Below are 24211 nucleotides of genomic sequence, written 5' to 3'. Positions count from 1 at the left end.
GACACCCAGCTGATTGTCAACATTTCGGAAAATCAAAAGTACACCATGTACACCAAATTCCAACTTTAATTAAAAATAGTAATGAAATTGCACAACTCAAAGGATTAAGAAAATTACACGAGTGACTTACACACCATTGGAATAGATTTCTGTCCACTAGTACAACTGGACTTGAGTCCCGCGGGCCCCTTGTCTCCTTTCCTCGGCCGGACATGTTCATGAATTAAAAAGTGCGACATTCGCACATAAAAGCGGGACTTTAGTGGCTCCATTCCTACAGTCCCGATCAACTGAAAATCTCGACTTTCGAGATTTAACCAGTCGCGAAAGCACTAGTTGCGTAGGCGACTTAAATCCTTTAATTGATTGATTGATTGACTAAGGTGCAACAATACAAAAATAACTGGACAACAATATGCCATGGCATATAGAAAAACTAGATAACAAATAACAAAATGCAACTCATACACTCATGGTACAAAGATACTATGCATATACATTTTATTATTTTTAACACGTATATTTTTAGATACGATTCAAAATTATACACAGACAGGATTAGATAACGAAAAAAACCCATAGAAGATTTTACCTAGATAGAGCCATCCTTACACGAAAAAGGGGACACAATACAACAGAACACATAAGCACACGTCACATTGGACTAAAACGACTCTGTCAGAGTCACTACTCAATATTAAAACAACAGGGGAAAGGGAAGGAAAACTACCCTGGGACTTAAATAGTCCACAGGGTGGATAGTACTCCCATAGGTTCCAAGTAAGGAAGGATAGAAACCAGGCCCAATGCCAGCCCAGGTATAGGGAAGGGAGTACAACCGACCAAACTTTAATAGGATAATTTAAACTCTATCACATGATGAACAAAACTTGGACTAACAATGACTAAATTTTTATCTTTATTCTTCTTGGAGACAAACAAACTCATTGTCACGTTATAAGTAAGGAACAATAGCCAGATTGCAACATGTATATGCTAGACCCTGAGGCTAATTATTCGCGCCATAAATGTTGCGAGTGTAAGGCGACATCAAAAAGACGGAGAGGAAGCAAGTTGTATATAACATGGCCATAGGAACTTGTTACTGGCGCCTTATTCTGCTGAATGCGATTCACATGTAAGTGGCAGGAATTGCCGGTGTTGGCTCAAAGGAAAGCAAGTGGGGGTCGTAAATCCACCCTTGACAGACTGCCGGGGAAGGGGGCAAGGTCTGCTAATTATGTAGACCATGGGTGAATCGACATCCACTCGGAACTGAGCAAGGCGTGGCCACCATTGGAATCGCAAGTTTAAATCTAGTGTCTTGAAACTAAACGTCAGTAGTCGCTAAACCATCTTGCGGGAATTACATAAGGAAGTTCTAAGCTACTCCGACGTCATTCGAAATTGGCGGGAATCATTGTTATTCTGGGAATTACAAAGGAGCTTCGGAAAGGAAGCTTTTAGGGACAGGATGAGCTGTAGGAGACAGAGAAGGGAAATACCCTGGTACAGTTGGTCCCGAGTCTCTGGGAAACAAGAGAAGGAGAGAACGGAAGTGGAAGGATGAAGGACGTGGGTGTTGGACTGAAGGGGTACTGGATACCAGTCAAGAAATACTACAGATCAAGAGATGAATAGAAACACAGGACAGGAGGAAAATCTATCACACTAAGTCAGATGATGAAATAGGCCGTCACTTGGTCGAGTGAAAGACGCGTGATAAGGTTTTGAATATTGAATTTCATTTGAGGAAGGATTATCTGTAATTGAATGGCATTAAATTTGTTGTTTATTTGAATTTCACCTTTTGTGTATTCAGTAATTTAACTGTCGGCATCGCTGACTGGGGGCTAGGAGCTTTGCATCTCTATCACTACTTCAATTTCTAACAAAAACGAGCCAGGGTGGGTCTTCTGTAATAATTAAAGATAATACTGGGAGCACCCAACCCCAACCTAAGGTAGTCAACGACGAGACCCATTTACACTCATAACACCTTATGGGTGAACAGGGATACACAAAGCACAAAACATCATTAGAAAACCAGGGTGTCACTTCTAAGTCTTAACCAATTAAATGTGTTGGGATGAGACTAAGAGGTGTCAACAGTAGACTCGTCTACCCTCATATCGTCGATGATATTCAACCCCGACTATCCCATGTATGTTAGATCATCATTGGCTATCACGAAGATCACATATACGACTATTTGGAAACGAAGGATCTATGCGGAGAGGCAAGGCTGTCTGAAGCTAGTCTTAAATTACGGTCCGGATGTCATCAGAAGTTTGAGGAAGAGAAGACCTGAGCGATATTCCCTATGTTAACTCCTTGGTGTTAACAAAATCCCAAAGGTCCTGTACAGGCCCAATTATTTGTCTCGAAAAGATGTCTACTCAATTTGCAACAAAAAAATTTGTCTTTATATTGAATAGTTCTTTGTTTATTTGTATATGTCTATGTTGTGTTTGTCCCTACACAACCCTTTTCCCTAGACTGACCCATCCTATTCCATTCCCATGTTCAATTTACCTTGTCGCTAAACAGACCCATCCTGTTCCATTCCTATGTTCAATTTCCCTTGTCGCTAGACAAGCCCTACGTTAACTTCCTCTTGTCCCTATATTGCCCCTATGTTCAGTTCCCATGTTCAGTTCCTATGTTAAATTCCAACTGTCCCTAAACAGACCCGCCATTTGAAATTCCCATTGTCCCTATAGGGCCGGGGCCATGTTTTTAATGGTAAGTCCTATTGTCCCTATTTAGCCCCCATTAACTATTAATGTACATTGTTTACTGTATTTTCAAGTCTAATTTACACCCCTTTAAAGCTGAATGCACTAATAGTTTATTAAGTTTTAAGACACCCTCGGTAACCAATGTATCTTTGATAAAATGAAACGCGACTTCATGCATGATTTTATGAATAGTCTCAGATCTTTCAGGTTGTGCTGTGTTTACGGTCTAATTTATGTCTATTTACATAACAATTCCATATTAGCCAGACGTTATAATAAAAATGCCATATTAACTTCAGTCAGACGTTTTAATAAAAATACCACATTAACTTTAGTCAGACGTTATAATAAAAACATCTTTTTTAAATACTATTATGAAGAGCTTCAACTTAACCCCAAAATAATCTGGTACGGTTCTAAAACTTGAAGAGATACGTGATGATATTTTTGGAGTTTCTATCTTTTACAAAATTGCTGCAAGTCTATCGCATATTAAGAAATCTCACTAATGTTTGATGCTAAAAATGCAGGTAATTTTTTACTATCAAAGAATCGAACTGATGAGAAAATAAAATCCAACATTTTTATATAAGTGTAGCAAATTGGAATTTATGTTAACATAAATTATAGTCTTAATATTTTCATTAGTCATTATGAAGCAGTAGACTTTATTGGTAGTTTCTTTTTAACAAAAAATGGATTTCATGTTATCTAAAACTTGACAGGAAATCAATTGGCGTTTAGTAATCTGAAAAACGACAAAACAAAACAAGCGAAATCATTGTTAAAACACCGTTAAATAAACAATGCACCGAATATGCTATTGAATAGAGATTAGCCTATATGGTGTAATATTTTTACAAACAATTTTCAGTTTTTTAATGCTTGAGCGTGTTTTGATGTGGCAAAAGACCATAGTTCTGTATGCTGAACGCTTGATCAAGGTGTGTATCCACTGATACACGTGTTCATCTAAATAATAAATAAATAAATAAAAATAGTTTATCACTCTCGTGACAGTGAATAAATGCCCAAATCACTGCCTACTTGACAAAAGTATTCATTCTGCATGGCACATGCTTACTTAGTCCGAGTTTCCTCTAACCCATGCCACCCCATTTTTGATATTTGGACATTTATGTTGGGGTGTAGGGTCAGAGCGCATTCCCTATCGAAAAGTTGGGGTAGCCGCTTACTAGCCGGCCCAGCAAACTTGAACGCTACCCCATGCCGACACCAAAATTCCAACTTTTCGTTAGGGAATGGACTATCAAAAAATGGGATGGCAAGAGTCAGAGGAAACTCGAACTAATGCTTACCGACCGCATCGTATGTGGCGCTCTATAACTTCGTATTTTGTGTAGTTACAATTTTAAAGAAAAAGAATGTCCCTGGATTTCCTCACTGATTATACTGACTATTGTAAAAAGACATATATCTTAGGCATTGTTCAAAGAACCTTTAATTCCTTTTATTTTGGTGTATGATTAGTGGGTGTAATATGGGTTATAGAGTAAACAGCTTGGCCTTACTTCAGATGAACATCTTTAAAAAAAAACTGCTAGCTCCGCTTGGTCTTTGTCACTTCCTGAACTTCAGAGGTAAATCGTAAAATAAAGGATAAAAAAAGAGTCTGTTATTTTTTTATATACATATTTGCAATATTTGGTAATTCATTCATTGCACTTTCAGAAGCTGGTCTTGTCTAGTCTGGCAAAATTCATTTTCCTTATTTTAAAAACTGCTAAAGAGAGTGTACTTTTAGACTTATTCTGGCTGATTACATTTTTTTTTGCACAAGGGAGCAGTCATTTTAGTTATCGGTGTTCTTAGATCATGTACAATTTCCACAAATACAATATCTATAAAAAATTCAGCAATAGTACATGAAAGTAATTCAGAGGTATACCATCTCTCTCTCTCTATTGTGCATCTTGCAAATGTAAACAACTTCACCTTACACCCACCATCTCTGAAGTTCATAATATCTGTAGAGCGCCCCCATATGAGGTAAGCATCCGCACGATAATGATAGTGAAATATATGGTATTCACTTTTATTACCGCGCATGTGCAGACTTTTAATAACAATATGGCGGAAAAGTCCAAAGCCCCAGTTGGGGGCCCTGGACAAAAAGTTGTTTCCATGAAACTGTTTGCTTCATGGGAGTCAGAAAAATCCCAGCCTTGCTGTATTCCAAGGTATGTTCTGTTACTTAATGAAATTGCTTTTGTTTTCCGCGTTAGGAATCTTTTATTAAAGATAATGGATTCTGACAGGTGAGGAGTACACTCATTGATACAGAGTAGTGGTGTACTGTATAATTAGAAGGAGGGGAAGGAGAACTGTGGTTACAGTGTTTACATTATTGTAAAAATATTGACCCAGTTATCACGTTTTAATGGTCTGCTTTGTTCTTTTTTGTATCTGTTTTTTGTGGGGGGGGGAGGAGAGGAAGACGATGTATAAAAACAATAATTATCCATGGTTTGTCAGAAACAGGTTGGTTCATTCATTTGACAGACCAACAAGTTGTTCTCCGCCTTCTAATCCTTCTGTTGTGTTTTACAATGTTTGAATAAAATAGTTTTTCTGAAACTTAAGAGAAAACTGATTACCTTTTTGAAGTACCAGTTGCTGTGTATAAATACAAAGCGAATGGAAAAAATCTCAATCAGAATTATATGCTGTCAACAGTGCAACTTTATCATGGGTAAGAGTAAGTTAACAAAATTAACAGCATTTGGGTTTGGTGCAAATTCATCAGACAACACAGTCACCGAACCTGATGTTATACCTGGGAGTCTAGCATCAACTACATGTATTGATAGTAGCAATGCTTCAAGTGCAACACCACATCATAATGAATGGGTCAAAAGTCCCCAAACATTTATTGACAGCTGGAAACTTAATTCCTGAATGCATGAAATCAACGGTTGCATTATATGTCATTAAACCAGTGGAATGCAAACAAGTTGTATTTCAGTGATCAGTGACAAAAATATCTGCCTGCTGAAAAAATTATTTTATTTTGCAGCCTTCAGTCACTATTCATATTCCGCTGAATAGTTATGGGTCTCTATTCAGCCAAATAGTTAAAACCACTATTCGGTACAGCCCTAGTATCTCTCTTTCTCTGTCTCTGTCTCTGTCTCTGTCTATATATATATATAATGTGTAGTTGTACTGAATTAAACAAAGTCATACAAATGATTGTTTTTGTAGATGTTGACTAATAATCTTTTTAACGGCTTGGCGTGTCAGCTGACTTTTTATGAAGTGGTTTGGAATTCCATAGTTTGGCTTCAGAAATTGAGAACTCTTATAAAATTCTGAATTTGGTTTAGGTAAATACCACTTGTTGTTTGAGATGGATCTACATACATACATACTGTATGTACATTTTCAACAGATTTAAATTCACATTTTAGATAATCAGGAATCAATCCATGTAATTTAATTTATAGTCTAGTAAACTGTAAGCGACCCACTGTCCACCTTGTAGAAACCTTACACAAAGTCCCCTCTTCTTTCAAGAGGTTTGTGGGTTGGCGGATTGTACCTTCTTTCAAGGTGTCCGCTTGATTTGGTTCTCATTATCTAGAGGTTGACCACCCTCGATGTTATTGCCTGGTTATAGTAAATATAAATATAAGTGGGCAGAGGTCTCACTATGATTTTAAAACTAGGAGTCCAGGACTCCCATTTTGGTAAAAATAGGAGTCCCACCATCAAAAGTTGCAGTCCCTTCATTCCTACAGAATCAACACAGATGTGAGTGCATCTATTTTTAGATGGAGAGGTTTTCGTAATGTAATCACTCACTATAATATAGCTTCATTACAATAGTCCACTGACAGGATTGCAAATTTATAGTTTATTTATTTGTATACGTACTTGTAGTAATTTTAGGCAATAGTATCTGATTTGCTGTTTTTTCACGTATTTTCGCAAATACGTGTCAAGTCAGAAAACAGCTTAGACCTTAGAGCACATCTTGCGAATTCCACAACATAGCATTGTCCCATACGTTTCTGACCTAAATAATTTGCATTTTAAAGTTAAATCTTTAAAAAAACATAATACAAAGGCTTTGGTTTCAATGATGTGTATATTTTTTCTGAATATATTTGCCTCATGATTGAAGAAAACAGACAGTCTAATAAACTGGTACATCCCAGACTTAGTGAAGTCTGCCATTATTTCCCGTTAGGCCTACTGGTTCACTTACAGTTTCAGACTAATTTTATGACGAAATATTGTATAAAAGGCAGTTAATATATATATCCAGATCACTGATTCTGATCTTAAAACACAAGTTTGTATGTTTTATCATCAAAGGATAGCATGCAGGAAATTGGTAGTTGCTGCCTTACTCGGAAAAGGGTTAATGGTCAATCAGCTGTCAAAACATAATGCTTGTGAATGGACAAGAGTTTGTTTGTCAACGTAATTGATATAAACACTAGGCCTAGCTACTGATGCCTTGATGAATGCATTTCACTACAACACTAGAACTAACTGGGCTAAGGCGAGGGGCATTAAAAAAAAATGGTCAGTCAATGTACCTCTTGTATAATCAAAGGCAAAGTCGTTTTCGCTTTCCTAACAGAAAAAGGCAAAGTTTTCATTCGGAACACAATAATGAAAGCTAAAGTTGTTTATTTGATGTACTTTTATAAATGACCACACGTACATCTCTGGGTCTTTCTGTCTCTGAATTCAATCACTGTAAATATCAGTACATTTTCCCACACGGCCGCCAGTCAGAGCCTTTGAACTTGACCCCCAGCTATTGCATCATTTTCTTTTTTATGTACTCATAAAATGGCAACATGTATGTACATCAAGGGGTTTTACAGTCACTGAATTCTGTCATTGTAAATATCAGCACAGCTCAACACAATTTCCCACAAAACAGGTGGCTGAAGCAGGACTGGCAAGTCTTTGAATTTTGCTGCATACCTATTACATGCGTACGTAGGACTCCCGCCTCAATGATTTTCTGCATCCCAGATAAAAATTAGCATCCAAATACGTGTAATTAAGCATCTCCGAGATCTCTGGTGGGGAAACTTATAGGTGGAATAGATAGAGATCTGAGCAGATATACAGAACAGACCAACAAGAGCCCCCATGCATGTAAACAACAATTTAATCAATAAAATAAAAGAACTGTGAAAATTCATTACATTAGAAATATACTCTGCTTTTAGAAATAAAACTTTCACCAAATTACAAAACACAAATATGTTAAAAAAAAGTAGCCGATCTGCTTTACTGATAGATTTAGTTTATCATAGGATTGAGTGAACAATCGAAGTCATTTCCTTGTACAATTGCATAACCTGCTTCTCTGGTTCACTCCACTTCCACTGTAGCTGTTCCTGCGACTCCCCTCTGTCTTGTCTCTTTTGGTCCTCAACTCTGCGTAGCACGTAGATTCACAGTTACTTGGATCTCGGATAATAAATCTCACTATATGTCTCAGAGATAATACGTCACAAGATACATCTCATGGTTAATACATCACAGGATACATCACAGGAGCTATTTTCTGTTGTTTATGATAACAGGGGCTTGCATTATCCCCCGTCTCGTTATCATATCTTACTATCTGTGCTTAAACACATGCTAAAGCTATCAATCGGTTCCACATGTCCTATAATGACCCTAGTTAGTTTAATGGCTAATTCATCACACATTAACACGACACATTAACACCACATGAGGCATAACGGTTTTGAGCCAGCCTCAATTTATACAAGTGAATGAATGAGATACATTAGATGGCTTACTACGTCATTTCAGTCAATACACACTCAACCGTAATCATACGTGAAATCTTCTAAATTCGGTGAATTCGCACGGATTCTCGTAACCCATTAACTAATGTAATGCATGAAATTCTTAGAACCTAATTGTTATGCAAACAAGATGACAAATTCAAACACTTCGTCAAACTTATCTAAAGATTAATGTACGACTTTCTATGCATAAACTCAACACAGTTATACATGTACTTCATAAAGCAAATTGATGTACAAATGTAGCAAATAGTTCATGCAAATATAAGTAAATAAATTCAGCAAAGCATTATTTATGGGCATCACAAATTACATGGAATTGTCACAAATACTTTTGAGCTTTCAGCATTCCTCGCTTCTACCGCCAAATTTGTTCATGGGTTTTCCTTGACAACAGTCCTCTTGGACAACAGTTTTATGAGAGAATTTCTCCCAGATTTACTCTCGAGGTCTTTTTACACTTGTTTTCTCTTGCAGAAAAGCTTAGACTGATTAAAATAATTGCCAAGCATTCTTTCTCAGAGACTGAATAATTGCGTTCTGCAGTTGACAATTTCCTGCTGCTGTAAGCAACTGGGAATAAGCTTCCGTCATGCTCTTGTAATAGCACTGCCCCTAGACCTCTATCACAAGCGTCAGTAAGTAGAACAAAATCTCGTGTCACATCAAGTAATTTCACTACTGCATCTGATGTCAATCTGTCCTTTAATGTCTGAAATGCTTGTTCACATGCGTCTGTCCATATAACTTTTGTTGGAGACTTTTTCCGAGTCAAGTCAGACAATGGGCTCGCAATAGCGCTGAAGTAAGCAACATATCATCAATAATACCCTGCCAGTCCCAAGAAAGATCGAACTTCCGTCTTAGTGGTCAGTTGTACTGTGTCCCTAAGTTCATCGACCTTTGAACTATCTGGGTTTAACATGTCTTTGCTGAGGGTATGACCTAGGTAGGTTAGTTTCCTAAACCCTACATGGCACTTAGATGGTCGTGCGATCAGTCCCGTTTGTCGAAGTCACTCTAAAACATTTTTCAGCAGAATCATATGATCATCCCAAGTAGCTGTTGCTAAGAGTAAATCATCCATGAAGTTTGAAACTCCAGTCCCTTTTAATGGTTCAAGTAATTTTCGCATCATACGTGTGAAGACACTCTGTGCATTCTGGACGCCGAATGGCATGACTACCCACTGGTAGGTCCCTTCTGGAGTTGCGAAGGCAAGTTTTGCTTTGTCTTCACTTCCAACTGGAATTTGCCAGTATCCCTTGGACAGGTCGATTTTCGAAAAATACTTCACATTGGTCACCTCAGCAAATATGGACTCAGGGTCAGGTAAAAGTTCTACTTGGAATTCCGTGATCCTGTTCAACTTCCTGCAATTGACGCAAAATCTGTGTGTACCGTCTTTCTTCTGTACCAACACAACAGGAGGGCTATACGCCGACTCAGTTGGTTCTAATTTCGCATAGGGTAGTGGATATGGTTTCAACTTCACTGGTTTCTCATCCAGTAATTTCAGGGTGAACTCCTCCAACTCCGTCTTGCCAGGTCGTTCTGTCAAGACGCTTGAGTAATCTTGGAGTAACGACTCCACTTCCTTACATTGTTCTGACGTTAATGTCCCGTCAAGCACAACGTCGATGTAGGTTTCTTCCCTCGTCAAAGGACAACTAGGGAGTACTTCCGCCTCTCCTCCATTGTCATCGAGTTCTAAAGTTACAACCATAGCAACTGCGAACTCTTTGGTATTTCTCTTTCAAGGTAACGTTTCAGAAGATTTACATGGTACAGCTTCTCCTTGTCTCCTACCCGGATACAGTCGTTCTGCCCGTCTTTTTCTCCGTTCCCACAAATGGTCCCCTCCATGAGACTTGAAGTTTGTTGTGCTCTAATGGCAGCAACAGCAACACCTTGTCACCCACCTCAAAGTGACGTTCCTTTGTCCTTTTATTGTAGTATTTGGCTTGATGCCCCTTGCGTCGCAGAGATTCTCCTGAGCCAATTTGGAAACCTCTTCCAGCTTGTTGTGGATATCAACAACATATTGGTATGTGGTCTGCACTTCCTTGGGTGCTTGCTCATCCATCCATAATTGTTTTAACACAGTCATGGGTCCTCTGACTGTCCTCCTATAGACTAATTCAAAGGGCAAAAACCCCAAACTTGCCTGTGGTACTTCTCGATACGCAAAAAGTATCGTGGGAAGGTATCGATCCCAATCCCAGGGGTGACCTTCACAGAGCTTCTTCAGAGCTTGTTTCAATGTTCCATTGAAATGTTCCATCAAACCATTGCACTACGGGTGGTACATGGTAGTTGTCAGGTGTCTAATGGACAGTAATCTATTTACCTTTTCCATCACCTGGCTCACAGACTGTGTCCGCTGGTGAGTCAGTATCTCCTCAGGGACACCAACCCTCAACCAAACTCCTAACAAGGCCTCAGCCACTATGACTGAGTCAATGTTCTTCAAGGCCGCTGCCTCCGGATACCAGGTGGCGCAATCAACTATCATTAGTATCTAACGATTTCTGCTTTATCGGACCTACTAGGTCCATCGCCACCCTCAAGAAAGGTTCATCAATCAGTGGGATGGTTCCTAGTGGCACTGGGTGATGGGAGGTCTTAGGTGCCATCCGCTGACACTTGTCGCACGACAAACAAAACCTCTGAACATCACCATACACACCTGGCCAGTAGAACTCCCTCACTAACCTATCTCTGGTTTTCACCACGCCCATGTGGCTTCCAAGTAGACCTTCATGTGCCAGCCTAAGCACTTCTGCTCGCTTCGCTCTGGGCACAACAACTTGCTTGAAGATAGCGGTCCCTTTCTTGGCATACCGATACAAAATACCGCATTTTGTCTTGAACTTCGCCAGTTCCAAGACACCAATAGTTGCAAGAACTCTCAGGTACACTTCAGACATCAAACAAGACTCATTTTGAAAAAACAATGACAACTTGGACAGTTAATTTATGACATCTGACAAGAAGTGGGCATAATTAACAAGATGCAGATCTAGCAACATTTTCAGATAGCCAGCTGCTTTCCCAGTAGCGTCAGGTCTTCTAGGTGAAAGCTGATCAGTTTTAGTCAATGTCTGGAGGTGGCTGACTGTTGCTGGATATGATTTCCACAAATTGTCCAAAGCCCTTTGCCAGTGTGCCAACCATCTAGACCCACCAACACAAGTAGACACTATCTTGGTGGTTCCCAGCACCTTACATGCACCTAACAAATCACTTTATTTAAAGGGCTATTCTGATAAAAATAATAAAGTCCTTTTAACAGCTCCTCAACTTTTGCATGGATAGGCTTTTTTGAAATGGCAGCTTTGTAAGCCAATTCCAAATGATGAGCATGGCAATGTATTCCTACAAGACATTTCTGCGATTCTCAAAATCTAGCAATAACACCATTGTTTTTTCTAGTATTAACAGCAGCTCCATCAGAACCAAATCCAACAAGTTTACTTTTGTAATCAGGCATTGCAGTTGATGCAGATGCATCATCAGTAGCTCCTAAAATCCCATCAGCATTAGCTCGTGAAACTTCTGTCATACCCAGAAATGAAGTGCATATTTGCCCACCCATAGCAGTTCTCACATAAACAACTTCTTGTTCACGGAACCCTTTATCAGTGGAACCATCAGTGATAATGCTAATAAATGGTGCTGATTTAATCTTTTGTTTTAAGTTTATTTCTTGCACACTGTGCAATAAATTCTGAAAACATTTATGCCTCTTTGTCATTGACATATGTTTGACCAACATCAATTCCGTTTTTGGCATCCAATTGGACCATCCACATATAATCGCTAAATGACTTTTTCATTTTTACTAGGGCTTGTACATTCCTAAACAAAATCAACATTCTTCCAACAACTTTTTCGTTTAGCGTCATGACGATTTTACTTGCAGATGACAGTCCTTTGGGTTTAGATAATTCTCGACTTGTGATCATGCATTTCTGATGGATTTGTGATTTGGTTTCATGATAAACTATAAACTGGAATATCCAACCACAAATGAGCCTTTTTTCATCCTCTGTTTTTGAATGCTCTCTGCAAATGCTGCAAAACATGGTAGTTACTTCAGGGTTAAAGTTAAGCCACGGCTGATCGCATTTCCACTTCTCTAGAAAAGTTTGGTTAATACTTTCTTTATCATTCTGTTTGTCATGTTCCCTTTTGTCCTCATTATTGTCAGTCTTCAGCCTTTTGGCCGGATTTTCCACACCTTGTACAAATTGTCACATTGTTCTCTTCACATTTTTTGTTTAACTATGATCCTGGTCAGTGAGACAATAACACTTTGCACAGCATTTGTAATGCGTAATATAAAGCACCTAGGTGATCTGGATTTACATATGGGAGTTACAACAAGTTCAGTAACAAATAATGACAAGTCATTTGTCCGCATTTCTGTCATGGAATTCATTATAAAAAACACCAGAAAATCAACCTTTAAAATAATTACATGCATTCTTTTTTTATTAGTCAGGCAGACTTGTATTGGAACATATTTACTAGTCCATGAGGAAAACTATTAGTTGCAGACTAACAGATGACTGTTAGTTTCGAACCCTGATAATGTACCAGGAAATCAGGAAAAATTAGAAAGAAATAAGTCTTTTCCTGTCCTGGGAAACCATTTAATTTTATCAATATTGATCAAATACCAGAAATTTGTACATGCTTGATGAGAGAAACATAATTTAAGATCACTAAGTTTTTATTGGAATCTAAGGAGGTTGTGGAACTCTGTTTCCAAGGGATGTCTGTTTACTCACTGTCAGGGATCTGTACCATGAGTGCTGCAAGTGTAGTGGACTGCCATCATCTACATTTTTCTCCAATTCCTTCACAGGTAGCACATGAGAGATGGACTTTGCTACCTCAATCTATAGATGACAAAACAGGCATTCAAGTTTCTTTGTTATTATTTGATCTACTTGAATGTGTTCTGTTCTTGTTCTGCTACATCACCTGTTGGGTATACATTTCTGACATTAGGTGAGAATTATCTACGGAAGATTCTACTTTCAATTACTTCCTCAATCTCAGTAGTTATTTCAGGACTCAGTGCATCATCATTGAATCCCAGCTTTGCATCTGCAGACGAGGCTAGAAGGGTCAACACAATATCCACCAGTGCAAGAATGTTAGTGTGACCTTTGAGTCCCAATCATCTACGGGTGTATTATGTCACAAATACCTCCTGTTTTCCAAGTGAATACTCATGAGTTGACTTGCAGTGTTACTTGTATCCAATATGTTTATGATCCTCAATATGCAGACCACAGCTTCCACTTCCACTACCAATCTGAATGGAATCAGCAGATGCATATTCATGGCGGGGGGGGGGGGTCCACTTCAGAATATAGAGGTGCCATATCCTAATGCCATAATAGCTACTATGACACTTACATCAGGTGGACTAGATTCAAGGCTCTCTACCATCATTGGCTGTGTATGTCTAACCGTTCACTTATTTTCTATTAACAGTAACTGTACATGACACATTTCTAAGAAAACAGACAGGGTTCTTGAAGTTGAAACCATGTGTGACAGATTCATTATAGTTTGATACATACTTAAGTAGCAGACCAGTCTATATTGAAAAAACAACATGGCACCAAATGTTAAGTGAAACTGGCTTTATAGATGTAACTTGTGGATGTTATATGACTGAAAACATTAAAGGAGAGGGATTTTGTTAAACTGAAGATGATGTTGCGTCCAAAAATGGGCAAATCAGCAGCGCTTTACAGTTTAAATTTTTACAGCTTTAACCAAGGGGAGATCACTGACTGACACCTAGATGTGCAGATAACTTTTAGATCTTTTTCGCTAAAAGTATTATCTGGGAGGACTGGGTTTGTGGCATAGCAATAGTTCTCCTAAGGTATTATGATCAGATAAGTATTTGTGGAGAAAGGTTGTACTATAAAAAATTAGTTTTTCCAGTATTTTTATATTTGGCTGATCTTCATTATTTTGGTTCTTCCTATCTGTTCCGTTATTGGTCAGCAGTAACTCAAGAAGTTTGAACTCATTCCATCTAAGGACTTTATTTGTGTTGGAATTAATTTCCACAAGAACCAGAACTTAGTCTCGGTTCTACTGGATCGCATAGATCGAACCCAGGCACTTCAAGAGGTGCTTCAAATCGAAAAATATGCACCTTCAACAGATTCTCCTTACAAGGGTGAAATCACAAAGAGAACTTCTGTTAGCTCTGAATCCTCTAGGACCAGACTTCCATAACATTTGATAACATTTTTCATTGGTGGATGAATTGGGACAGATTCTTGACTGGGGACCCCCAAACCCATCTGTTAACCAGTGCATCAGATTATGTACTCATTTATAGCCAGAGGGCATATTTCTTCAGGGTCTTTGGACTCTGGATGATTATACCCTCCACATCAATGGACTAGAAATGAAAACTAATGTTTCAAGGGTCGATCTTTTATGGTCATCTGTTGTAGCTTATCTTCTGTGTCAGGGAGGCACACATGCTCTTTCTTTTGCAAACCTCCTCAGCTGAGCCACCTCGGAGAAGTGACCTTCCTAGTTTGCCACATTCCAGGAAAGAAACATTTTAGGTTAGTTTGTCCAGATCAGGCAAAACAGTCCTTGCGGAATAGACATGTCACTGTTTCATAACAAAGTACATTTTCGCACTATGGAGACAGCCTCTGGTGGACTAGTTTGCCCCAGACTCAATAACAGATTTCCCCTTTATGTCTTTCCAGTCCCAAACCAGATTGCATGGGCATTGGACATCAGTTTGCATATGCCTATCTACCTTTCTGACTGCTGCCTGAAGTAATGCAAAGTCTGAATTTCGACTGCTCATATCCTTCTCATAACCCTGTTGTGGTTCACTGATCTTCTAGAGATGTTGATAGATCTACCCAGGTCTTTACTTTATGGGAGAGATCTTCTGTTGCAACACCCAGGCTCCCTCCTACACATCAGCCCACACATTCTCCACCTTCACACTTCGATTATCTCAAGTAACCTGTGTGCCAGAAAGAAACCAAGTCAGGAAAGCTTCAGCATCCAAGGTCTATGATTCTAGATGGAGAATCTTCTGTGATTTGTGCAGTAGGAAATATGTTGATCCCAGCGGTCCCATTGTAACTTTGTTGCTGATATTATTTTGTTCCTTTGGAGAACCAAAAATCTTTAGAATTAACTGTCAAGGGCTATAGACCTGCAATTCTCTCGGGGCTCAGCAATCAGTTTGTAGATACCTTTCAACTGACCACTTATGCCCGCATGGAAAATTTCTTGTGTTTTATGGTCTTGAACCAAAACCCTCATTGAATCAATGAGTGAGGCCTCCTTTCAGGACCTCATACTCATATTTAAAACTGTTTTTATTTTTTACTTGCTCTAGAGTCTTTGAGAAGATGCAGCAAGATTCAAGCCTTGTCTTTTGTCACTGAATGTCTCCACTTACGGTGATTACAAATCTTTTTCTCTCCTTTGTCAGCTGGGAGTTTTAGAGCCTACGAGGTTTTAACTGTTGCTGCCTCATGGGCCTGCCTTATTTACTCCTCCTTGGAGGAATCCATGATGGCCACATTTTTGTTGTTCCCCTACTGCCTTCTCCTCCTGTTACCTCCACCAGACACAATAGGAGCAGGAATGTTTTCTCTGGGAACTTTATTGCAGCAACAACATGGGCCTCTCCCTCAATGGTGAGTACATTCCATTTTCTATTTTTTTAATTAGTCTTAGTGAGAGCATCAGTCTAACCACCTAACTGTTTAGTTCAGCCACTCATTAGTGGTGGATATTGTATTGCTTCTATTAAATTGTAATTTGGGTGGGGGGATAAAACTAGGTCACTATTTGCAAATGCCCTCCTCTCACCCCATTCTGATGTCCTGGCAGAATCATTATCTGTCAAAAAGATGACAGTTCTGTGCATGCCCCAAGTCAGGTACATAAGTGGATTGCCTCATACTGACTGTTCTCCATGGATGGTGATTTTTCAGCATGAAAAAGCATAAGCTATACAAGCAATGGGTAAGTATTGCATAATGAAAATTAGTCCCCCCCCCCAGCTATGTTTTACACAAACTGAAAAAGTATATGTTAATATTCATTGATAAAATGTTAATTAAATAATAGACCTATAACAATGTTTCAGAATACCCTAACATTTACTTTATATTCTGATGATGTAAGCACAAGTCCAGCTTGATAAATTTTTTTCTCTAATTTCTGCATATTAATGTGCACTGAATTAAAATCTTTTAATAATCACCCAAGTTCCAGATATATCATTAATAGAAAATGCATAAAAACTGGATGCATCTGTATTAATCTTATCATCAAGCTCACATGTTTTTCCATTTTTAAACATTGTTATTATCATGTCAAAATGAAATGTACATGTATTCTTTTTCATCAGTACTATCAGTTTCTTTATAAATCTGCAATATGTGCGCATGGTTACCATTTATACATATAATGTCATTATCAGGCATCTGGTCAATTACAGGTACATGTACAATTACGATTACATTGCAGACTGTTTGGTGCTGATGATTACTATTATGATTTCACATTATTTGATAACAATATCAATTACAGGGGGATGATTACAGTTGCTTTGTATTTGCTTGATATCTTTTTTTGTTCTGAGTAGTTGTCATAAATTGTATAGTGAAGAAAAGTAATTAGTTTGCATATTGTCCACCCAAAATTACCCTTTCATTATTTTAATAATCAACATCCATGATCTTTTGTTTATGTTAAGGATGATTATAGAGCTTCTGAAATCAATGAATACGATTACGATTACATCCCACACTGTAGTTGATTACAATCATAACTGACCCCATGCCTGGTCATTAGAGTCAATATCAAAAGGACTTCTCTGGTTTGCTGACATTCCATGTTAGTACAGTATGTTATTTACAGATTGTTTCACTCAGGTATAGGTATAATTCCAAGTTATATTTTAAAGAACAATGATAATGTGAAGAAGAAATCATAGTTACCTGTGTCAGCTGATTATGATGTGGGTTTAATGCCATTAGTCAGCATATGATAGGCTATACATGGTGGCCAATTTAACTTTTGGTGGAAGAATCCGGGGAAACCCTGGGAAGAACCACCACCTCATGGGAAACTACTAGCAAGTTATCTCCCATACCCACACTGGCAGTATTTGAGACTCAAGCCTATGCTGACAGAGGCAAGATGGCAGCTGATAAGTTTAGATGTGCTTTATGCTAGTCGTGTGTGTGTGTGTGTGTAAAGATGGATGTGCTTTATGCTAGTTATGTGTGAGGGATTTGGGTGTGGGTAGGTGTGAAATTATGTGCTTTATATGCTAGTTATGTGGGAGGGATTTGGGTGTGGGTAGGTGTGAAATGATGTGCTTTATGCTAGTTGTGTGGGAGGGATTTGGGTGTGGGTAGGTGTGAAATTATGTGCTTTATGCTAGTTATGTGGGAGGGATTTGGGTGTGGGTAGGTGTGAAATCATGTGCTTTATGCTAGTTGTGTGAGGGATATGGGTGTGGGTAGGTGTGAAATGATGTGCTTTATGTTAGTTCTGTGAGAGGGATTTGGGTGTGGGTAGGTCTGAAATAATGTATTTGCTTCATGCTAGTCATATGAGAGAGATTTGGGTGTGAAATGATGTGTTTTACGCTAGTCAGGTGAGAGGGATTTGGGTGTGGGTAGGTCTGAAATGATGGATGTGCTTTATGCTAGTTGTGTGAGGGGGTTTGGGGTGTGGGTAGGTGTGAAATGATGTGCTTTATGCTAGTTATGTGAGGGGGGATTGGAGTGTGGGTGGGTGTGAAATGATGGATGTAGTTTATGCTAGTTATGTGAGAGGGATTGGTGTGTGGGTAGGTGTGAAATTATGTGGTATATGCTGGTCATGAGGGATTTAGGTGTGAAATGATGGATATGCTTTATGCTAGTTATGTGAGGAGGATTTGGGTGTATGAAACAAATATTATAATAGGCATTACACTTATATTTTATTGGGATATTTATGAACAAGAACAATGATCTGCATCAAATATTTCAGACTATAGATAGGCTACTATTAGAAGTGGGGTTTTTAAAGAGAACTATTGCATATCCTGTTTAAAATTGTTCTGTCATCTGAAAATTGAAAGAAACATAATTAGAATCTTTCTTATAGTGCACTGGCTCATGTTTTCTGTGTCAGCAATAATTTAAACCACTGTCTCATGCTCACATGTGTGTCAGTCCTCTTGCTTGTGGTGATGAGATAGTAATAGGATGCAGTTTTGGGGCTGTGTATCAGAGGCATTACTCCGCTTCAAAATACCTAATGGATAGGTTTGGTTTGGTTTGGTGTTTTAAGGCACAACAACACAAGTAAGTTATTTAATGTTGGAATAAAGCACTGTGTCCAAGCATACACCACAGTGGATGATCTGGGTTGTTCCAGTAGTAGGATTTAAACCAGGGATGTCATTTCAACTTTTTTCAGGGGATGGGGTGGGCAAAACTTGATGGGTTTGTTAATTTTCATATATAGGCTATAGCAGTTTTACAGCACATGCAAAGTCAGGTGGGTGGGGGCAAATGCCCCCTACCCCCCCCCCCCCAATGACATCCCTGATTTAAACTAACACCTTTTTAGTCATCAGTATGGCACATTGTCTGTGCCTCCATTAGCTGCCTCTTATCCATAGCTGCCAACCCTACAGGCTTGCAATTAGTGAAAATAAGGATAAAAAGTAGTGAATTTTGACATAAATTCATGAAGCAATCTTCAAGTTCAGGAATATTTGTCGGAACAAATGTTTAGCATGGTCTCCAGCTGATAAAGTTAGATTGTGTTCAACAAGAAAACTCACAAACAATGCTTCAGTGTTGGTAGCTTGCAGGTCTTCCATCGAGAGCTGAAATCTGCTGCGCGTTCTCAATTTTCCCAACCTGTATGTGCTTTTGTTACCAATGTGCTTCCTCACATCATCTCTGCCACCATGCCCAATGATAAAATTTGTGGCACACTGCCTTTTTTTGGGGTGGGGACAACAGACAGATGCCCCCCCCACCACTTATCCAAAAAATAAAGTGTTTCATGTATTTTTGTAGCCCCCAAGATATGTGTGTTTTTTTTAAGTTTAGAAAAGAATTTCGTTAAAAATTTTAGTTATCAAACTAAATTTTGACAGGGTGTTTATTACTCCCTAGTGTTTTCTGAAGTATGGTTGTCTGAAAATGTGTCTTATCCCAATTTTCAGATTTCCTATCCTTGGTTATTTTTTTTGTGTGATCTTGGCCAAAGATCTCGTGTCCTGTGTATCATGCTATTTGCGTGTATGCTATATAGTTTATATGTAAGGATGGGCAGACTTTTGCCAAATTTTTCCTAGTTACCTTAATTGTTATTTAATTGGACATTTGTTTGTCCTGTTACAAAATTTGAACAGTTATAAAAATTTTGCATTTTGGCGAGATGAAACGGTGTACTATTAGTTCAGGCAAAATAAAACCTAGTGTTTTATGTGAGTGGAAGTGATTGTGTCATTTCTCACATTAAAGATAATCTCAGACTGAGGCAGGCTATATTCAAGTTGGGGTCCCTCTTTCTTTATTACCTTGTGTTTCTCCCGACTCGAGTTAGGCCTCCTCTCTATTATTTACTTTATAGTCTAAACATGTTCCAAATGGTTTAAAGACTTGTTAGGTAGTTAGTTTAGGGTTAACTTATTAGTCCCCGTATTTTGTTGTATTGTAAAATTTCATTGTGTGGGTTTTTTTGATACTCTTTTGCAGACCTGTCCACTTTGCGAGGTGCCTTGTGACATAGCTCTGCGACGTTTATGCATCATACTTTCCACATGAAGGTCCCCTGTTCCCTTCTAATACTGCAATATTGTATTTCCAATTTGGTTAGTCCTGTGCTAATATAGTTACCCTTTACAACAAGTGTTGGTTAAAGAGAAAAAAAATTGGTATTTCTGTCAAGAGCTTATTTTTGAAAATTCTTAATATGCTTGAATGGAGTTAAAATCTAAGCATGATTATCTTTATTACCAATGTTACAAGTTTTTAAAATACTTTAAGGGTTTAGGTCTTAGTTGAGGGATTGGGTGAGGGCTTCAGCCCGTGCACAGGCGGTGGCACACCCTTAATGGGTAGCAAACCAAAGCCCCCCTCCCATCCCCCCCCCCGGGGCCCCGAGTGGCCGAGTGGTCTAAAGCGCTCTTCGTTACGGATCACTGCCATCTCACCTCTGTCTGCGGCGGTTCGAGTCTAAGATTCAGCCAATGTGGGTATGTGAGAAAGCTTGCCAGTAGCTTCTCGAGGGTCGGTGGTTCTTTCCCGGGTTTTCCCGGGTTCTTCCTCCACCATTAATACTGGCCGCCATGTATAGCCTATCTTGTGCTGAAAAATGGCGTTAAACCCCACAACAACAACAACAACAACCATCCCCCCCCCATTCACTTAAAAAAAAACGTCCCTGCAGGCAAAGAACTGTTTATAGTAGCTCATTTAACCCTTTACCTCATGCAAGCATCTTTGGATGCCTCTACTCCATTCATATGGAAGCGCCTTTTGACGCCTGCTGTAAACATCAGCCATTTTAAGCCGGTTTTCGTAGCGCCACCTTTGGGGAAAACCCCCTAGATACTACATTCATTTCTGTGAATGACAATTATGTCAGATCAGGTGGTCATGCACTGTTTATGCTCTGGTCGATATCTGCTATTTAAAGTAACTGGGTCGTGATCTCTACTCTCCAAAATGGAGGTCGTGGATTTCATTCAGTACTTACGAAGTTTTCACAATTAGAATCACAACTATGAAAGATTCAATAACTTAGGTAAAGGCTCTGATATTGATGTAGGCAGCAATTAGTTTTTATAAATTGTCATATTCAGATGACTTAGTGATGTAGACGCAGACGAAAAACTTGTAAATTTCGAGTATTATAAATGGCAGCTACGGTCATGTTGCCTCACTGATATGACAGTGAATGAGTTCTCTCAAGATTATAAAGCACATAAAAATTCTTCCGTGAAAAATATTTACACACCTATAACAATCAGACTTTACTTTTAAATTTTTCCACACATAAAAGATGTGTACCAAAAATGTAAAATGGTTAAAATTGCTGTTAACATACACTACATTGCTTAACAGTTAACAGACAGGCCTATGCGTATGGAGTCGAATAGGTAACAGGTGTTCTATTTATTGCGCACTGCACTTTGTAACAATACTCTATGAGGTAAAGGGTTAATTGATTTTTTCTTTCTTCAATAATGGATAAAAAAAACTGTTCTATTGTTTTAGTTTGAAGAGGCTTATATTTTTTATTTTTATAACCTGTGGCACACTGCGTGCAAGAAACATGATGTACATCGGTGTTTGATGGCTGAATGCACTGCCAATTTTTTTTATATTCCAAACTAAACTTCACTTTTTGTGCAATACATTATTTTTTTCCAGTTGGTGAAGACATTTTCAAGATGCGGTGCCAAATGGTAATTCAAATCAGTGTTTGCGGTGCATGCGCAGAGCTAAATTCCGGTTAGGCCCCAGTTTCTCTCAAAAGCATTTGTAAAACTACTCTTATACATATACATGTAGATTAAAATATGCTTAAATGCTTGCTACCGGGCCAACTGTATCAGTCAGCTATAGTTCCACTAATATCGCGATCAACAGTACCGGACCGTTTTGGCAACTGCTGATATCATGACTAGCACTTAAAAGGAAATCGGTTATTTTATTAAAGATTTACAATAATTGAGAATTGGGGAATTCATGATTCTTTTGCATGCGGCATGAATCCGTGAATCGCTGAAAAAGTCGTGAAATTCATGCCAAAATCATGAGGGTTGGCAGCTGTGCTTATCTCCTGCAGGAGGACCCCATAGGAATTTTTTTATTTTGCCAGCCAGCAGGGGAACAGGACGTTTTACACTTACAAAGATAGTCTGAAACACTTTAGTTGTCTGTTCAGATTTTGATGAAGCTGTTTGGCATTGGTTAATCACTTCTCTGCCCACCAGTTAATCAAACAGCAACACATAGCAACTAACAATGACAGACGGCCAGATGCTGTCACATTTTAGGTGTGACTGATTTCATTACCTGTGTTATTGCCACTTTATAACGTAAAAATTCAAGTCATCATAGCTTTACATTATTTCATTCAGTTTTTTGCAGTTACCAGTCTGAACAAAGCATTTATTTTACTTTAAGCAAAAGTTAATTTCTAAAAAAAGTAGAAGTTTTATGCAGATTGAGATCCTAATGAGTAGACAGAGCTGCTCTGGCAATCAATTAATTGTCCTTAATGAGTCTTCAAAATTAAGATTTATGAGACTATGTCATCTTCTCTGAACTAATTCAAATCACCCAAAAATGCTTGTATTAAATACACAATAAAGTAAGATGCTAATTTAATCTGCTTTCATAAAGGTTACTTTTGCCATTGTGTGAGATATCATTTGAGAGCTGGCATTTGGGACACAAATAAATCCTTTATGGACAGGTATGCTTTGAAGGGATTGATTTGTCCATCTAGAATGTTTTTTTCCAATTATTCTTAAGAACATGCTTGCCATATATTTTAACGGGGAGTAACTCCAAGGTATTTATTATTTCAGGATATGCAGTTTAACCTTCACACGACTAAAGATCTTGAAAGCACTGGAGAATGAGCTCAGTGCTGTTAATGTGGCTGTCAAAATGCAGGTATGCATGTTTACTTACATACATACATACATACGTACATTCATACATACATACATACATACATACATACATACATACATACATGCATGCATACATACACACACATACACATCAAATGCACTTTCATTTCATGTACCTTGTTGTTCTTTGGTTTTTTTTCTGCTGGATTGCAAAGCATATCTGACCATGGTCTGAGTTTCCTCTGACCCTTGTCACCCCATTTTTGATATATGGATATTTATGTTGGGATGTAGGGTCAGTGTCTATTCCCTATCGAAAAGTTGGAATTTGCCAACACCATTTGGTGTCGGCATGGGGTAGCCACTTACTAGCCAGCCAGCAAACTTGAATGACCTTTCATCGAGATGTACCTGCATGAAATCGACAGGAATATGATTTATTTTCTCAAAAATCATGAGCCCATGTCTTTCATCTGCTGACAGATGAGACAAAATTACGTCGTTGCTGAAATTTGACCTGGATCTGGCCATTTGCATCCCGAGTCACATGACTATACAAAGCTTGCAACCAGCATGTAAGTGACATCAGAGGTCATATAGTCACGTGACATCGACAAACACATTTCCAAAGTTGTTGTGCATAGAATTTGGACATATTATATATAAGTCACTTAATGTTTGTAAATAAATATAATGCACACTTCATTCTCAACATATTTATTCTGAGAACAACGACCAGAAACCTGTCTGTATCACAGCAGCGGGGAGAAATCCATTTTCAAGAAGTACCGAACGTGTGTCAGCAATATTTTTGATGGTGTCATGTGACTACCACATTGACATGTGCTCTCTGCTTAGTGAATCTGGTTTTCTTCTAATTGCTGCACTATTTACAGATTTTCAGTTGTTGTTTTCACAATAAATATTTTTAGAAGTTTACGTTTTTAATTTTTTAAAAATTTTCTATA

At 38.4% G+C, this 24211-nt stretch overlaps 1 protein-coding gene across 3 annotated transcripts in view; it reads left to right on the top strand.

Moving 5' to 3' along the window:
- The first annotated feature begins 4825 nt into the window (after positions 1-4825).
- LOC149808301 (phosphofurin acidic cluster sorting protein 2-like) overlaps positions 4826-24211 on the top strand; it is a 198960-nt gene continuing 179574 nt past the window's right edge. For all 3 annotated transcript variants that reach the window (XM_089975795.1, XM_089975790.1, XM_089975784.1), the window contains exons 1-2: positions 4826-4942; positions 23196-23283. In XM_089975795.1, coding sequence (XP_089831921.1) covers positions 4833-4942; positions 23196-23283 — 198 coding nt within the window. In that variant the 5' untranslated portion in view covers positions 4826-4832. The remainder of the gene's footprint in view (positions 4943-23195; positions 23284-24211) is intronic.

The sequence above is a fragment of the Sinohyriopsis cumingii genome, chromosome 1 (genome assembly GCF_028554795.1).
Source record: "Sinohyriopsis cumingii isolate HCF-2022 chromosome 1, ASM2855479v2, whole genome shotgun sequence".
In the NCBI taxonomy this organism is placed as follows: domain Eukaryota; kingdom Metazoa; phylum Mollusca; class Bivalvia; order Unionida; family Unionidae; genus Sinohyriopsis; species Sinohyriopsis cumingii.
The sequence above is the reverse complement of the archived record's forward strand: the minus strand, read 5'-3'. Positions and strand labels throughout refer to the sequence as shown.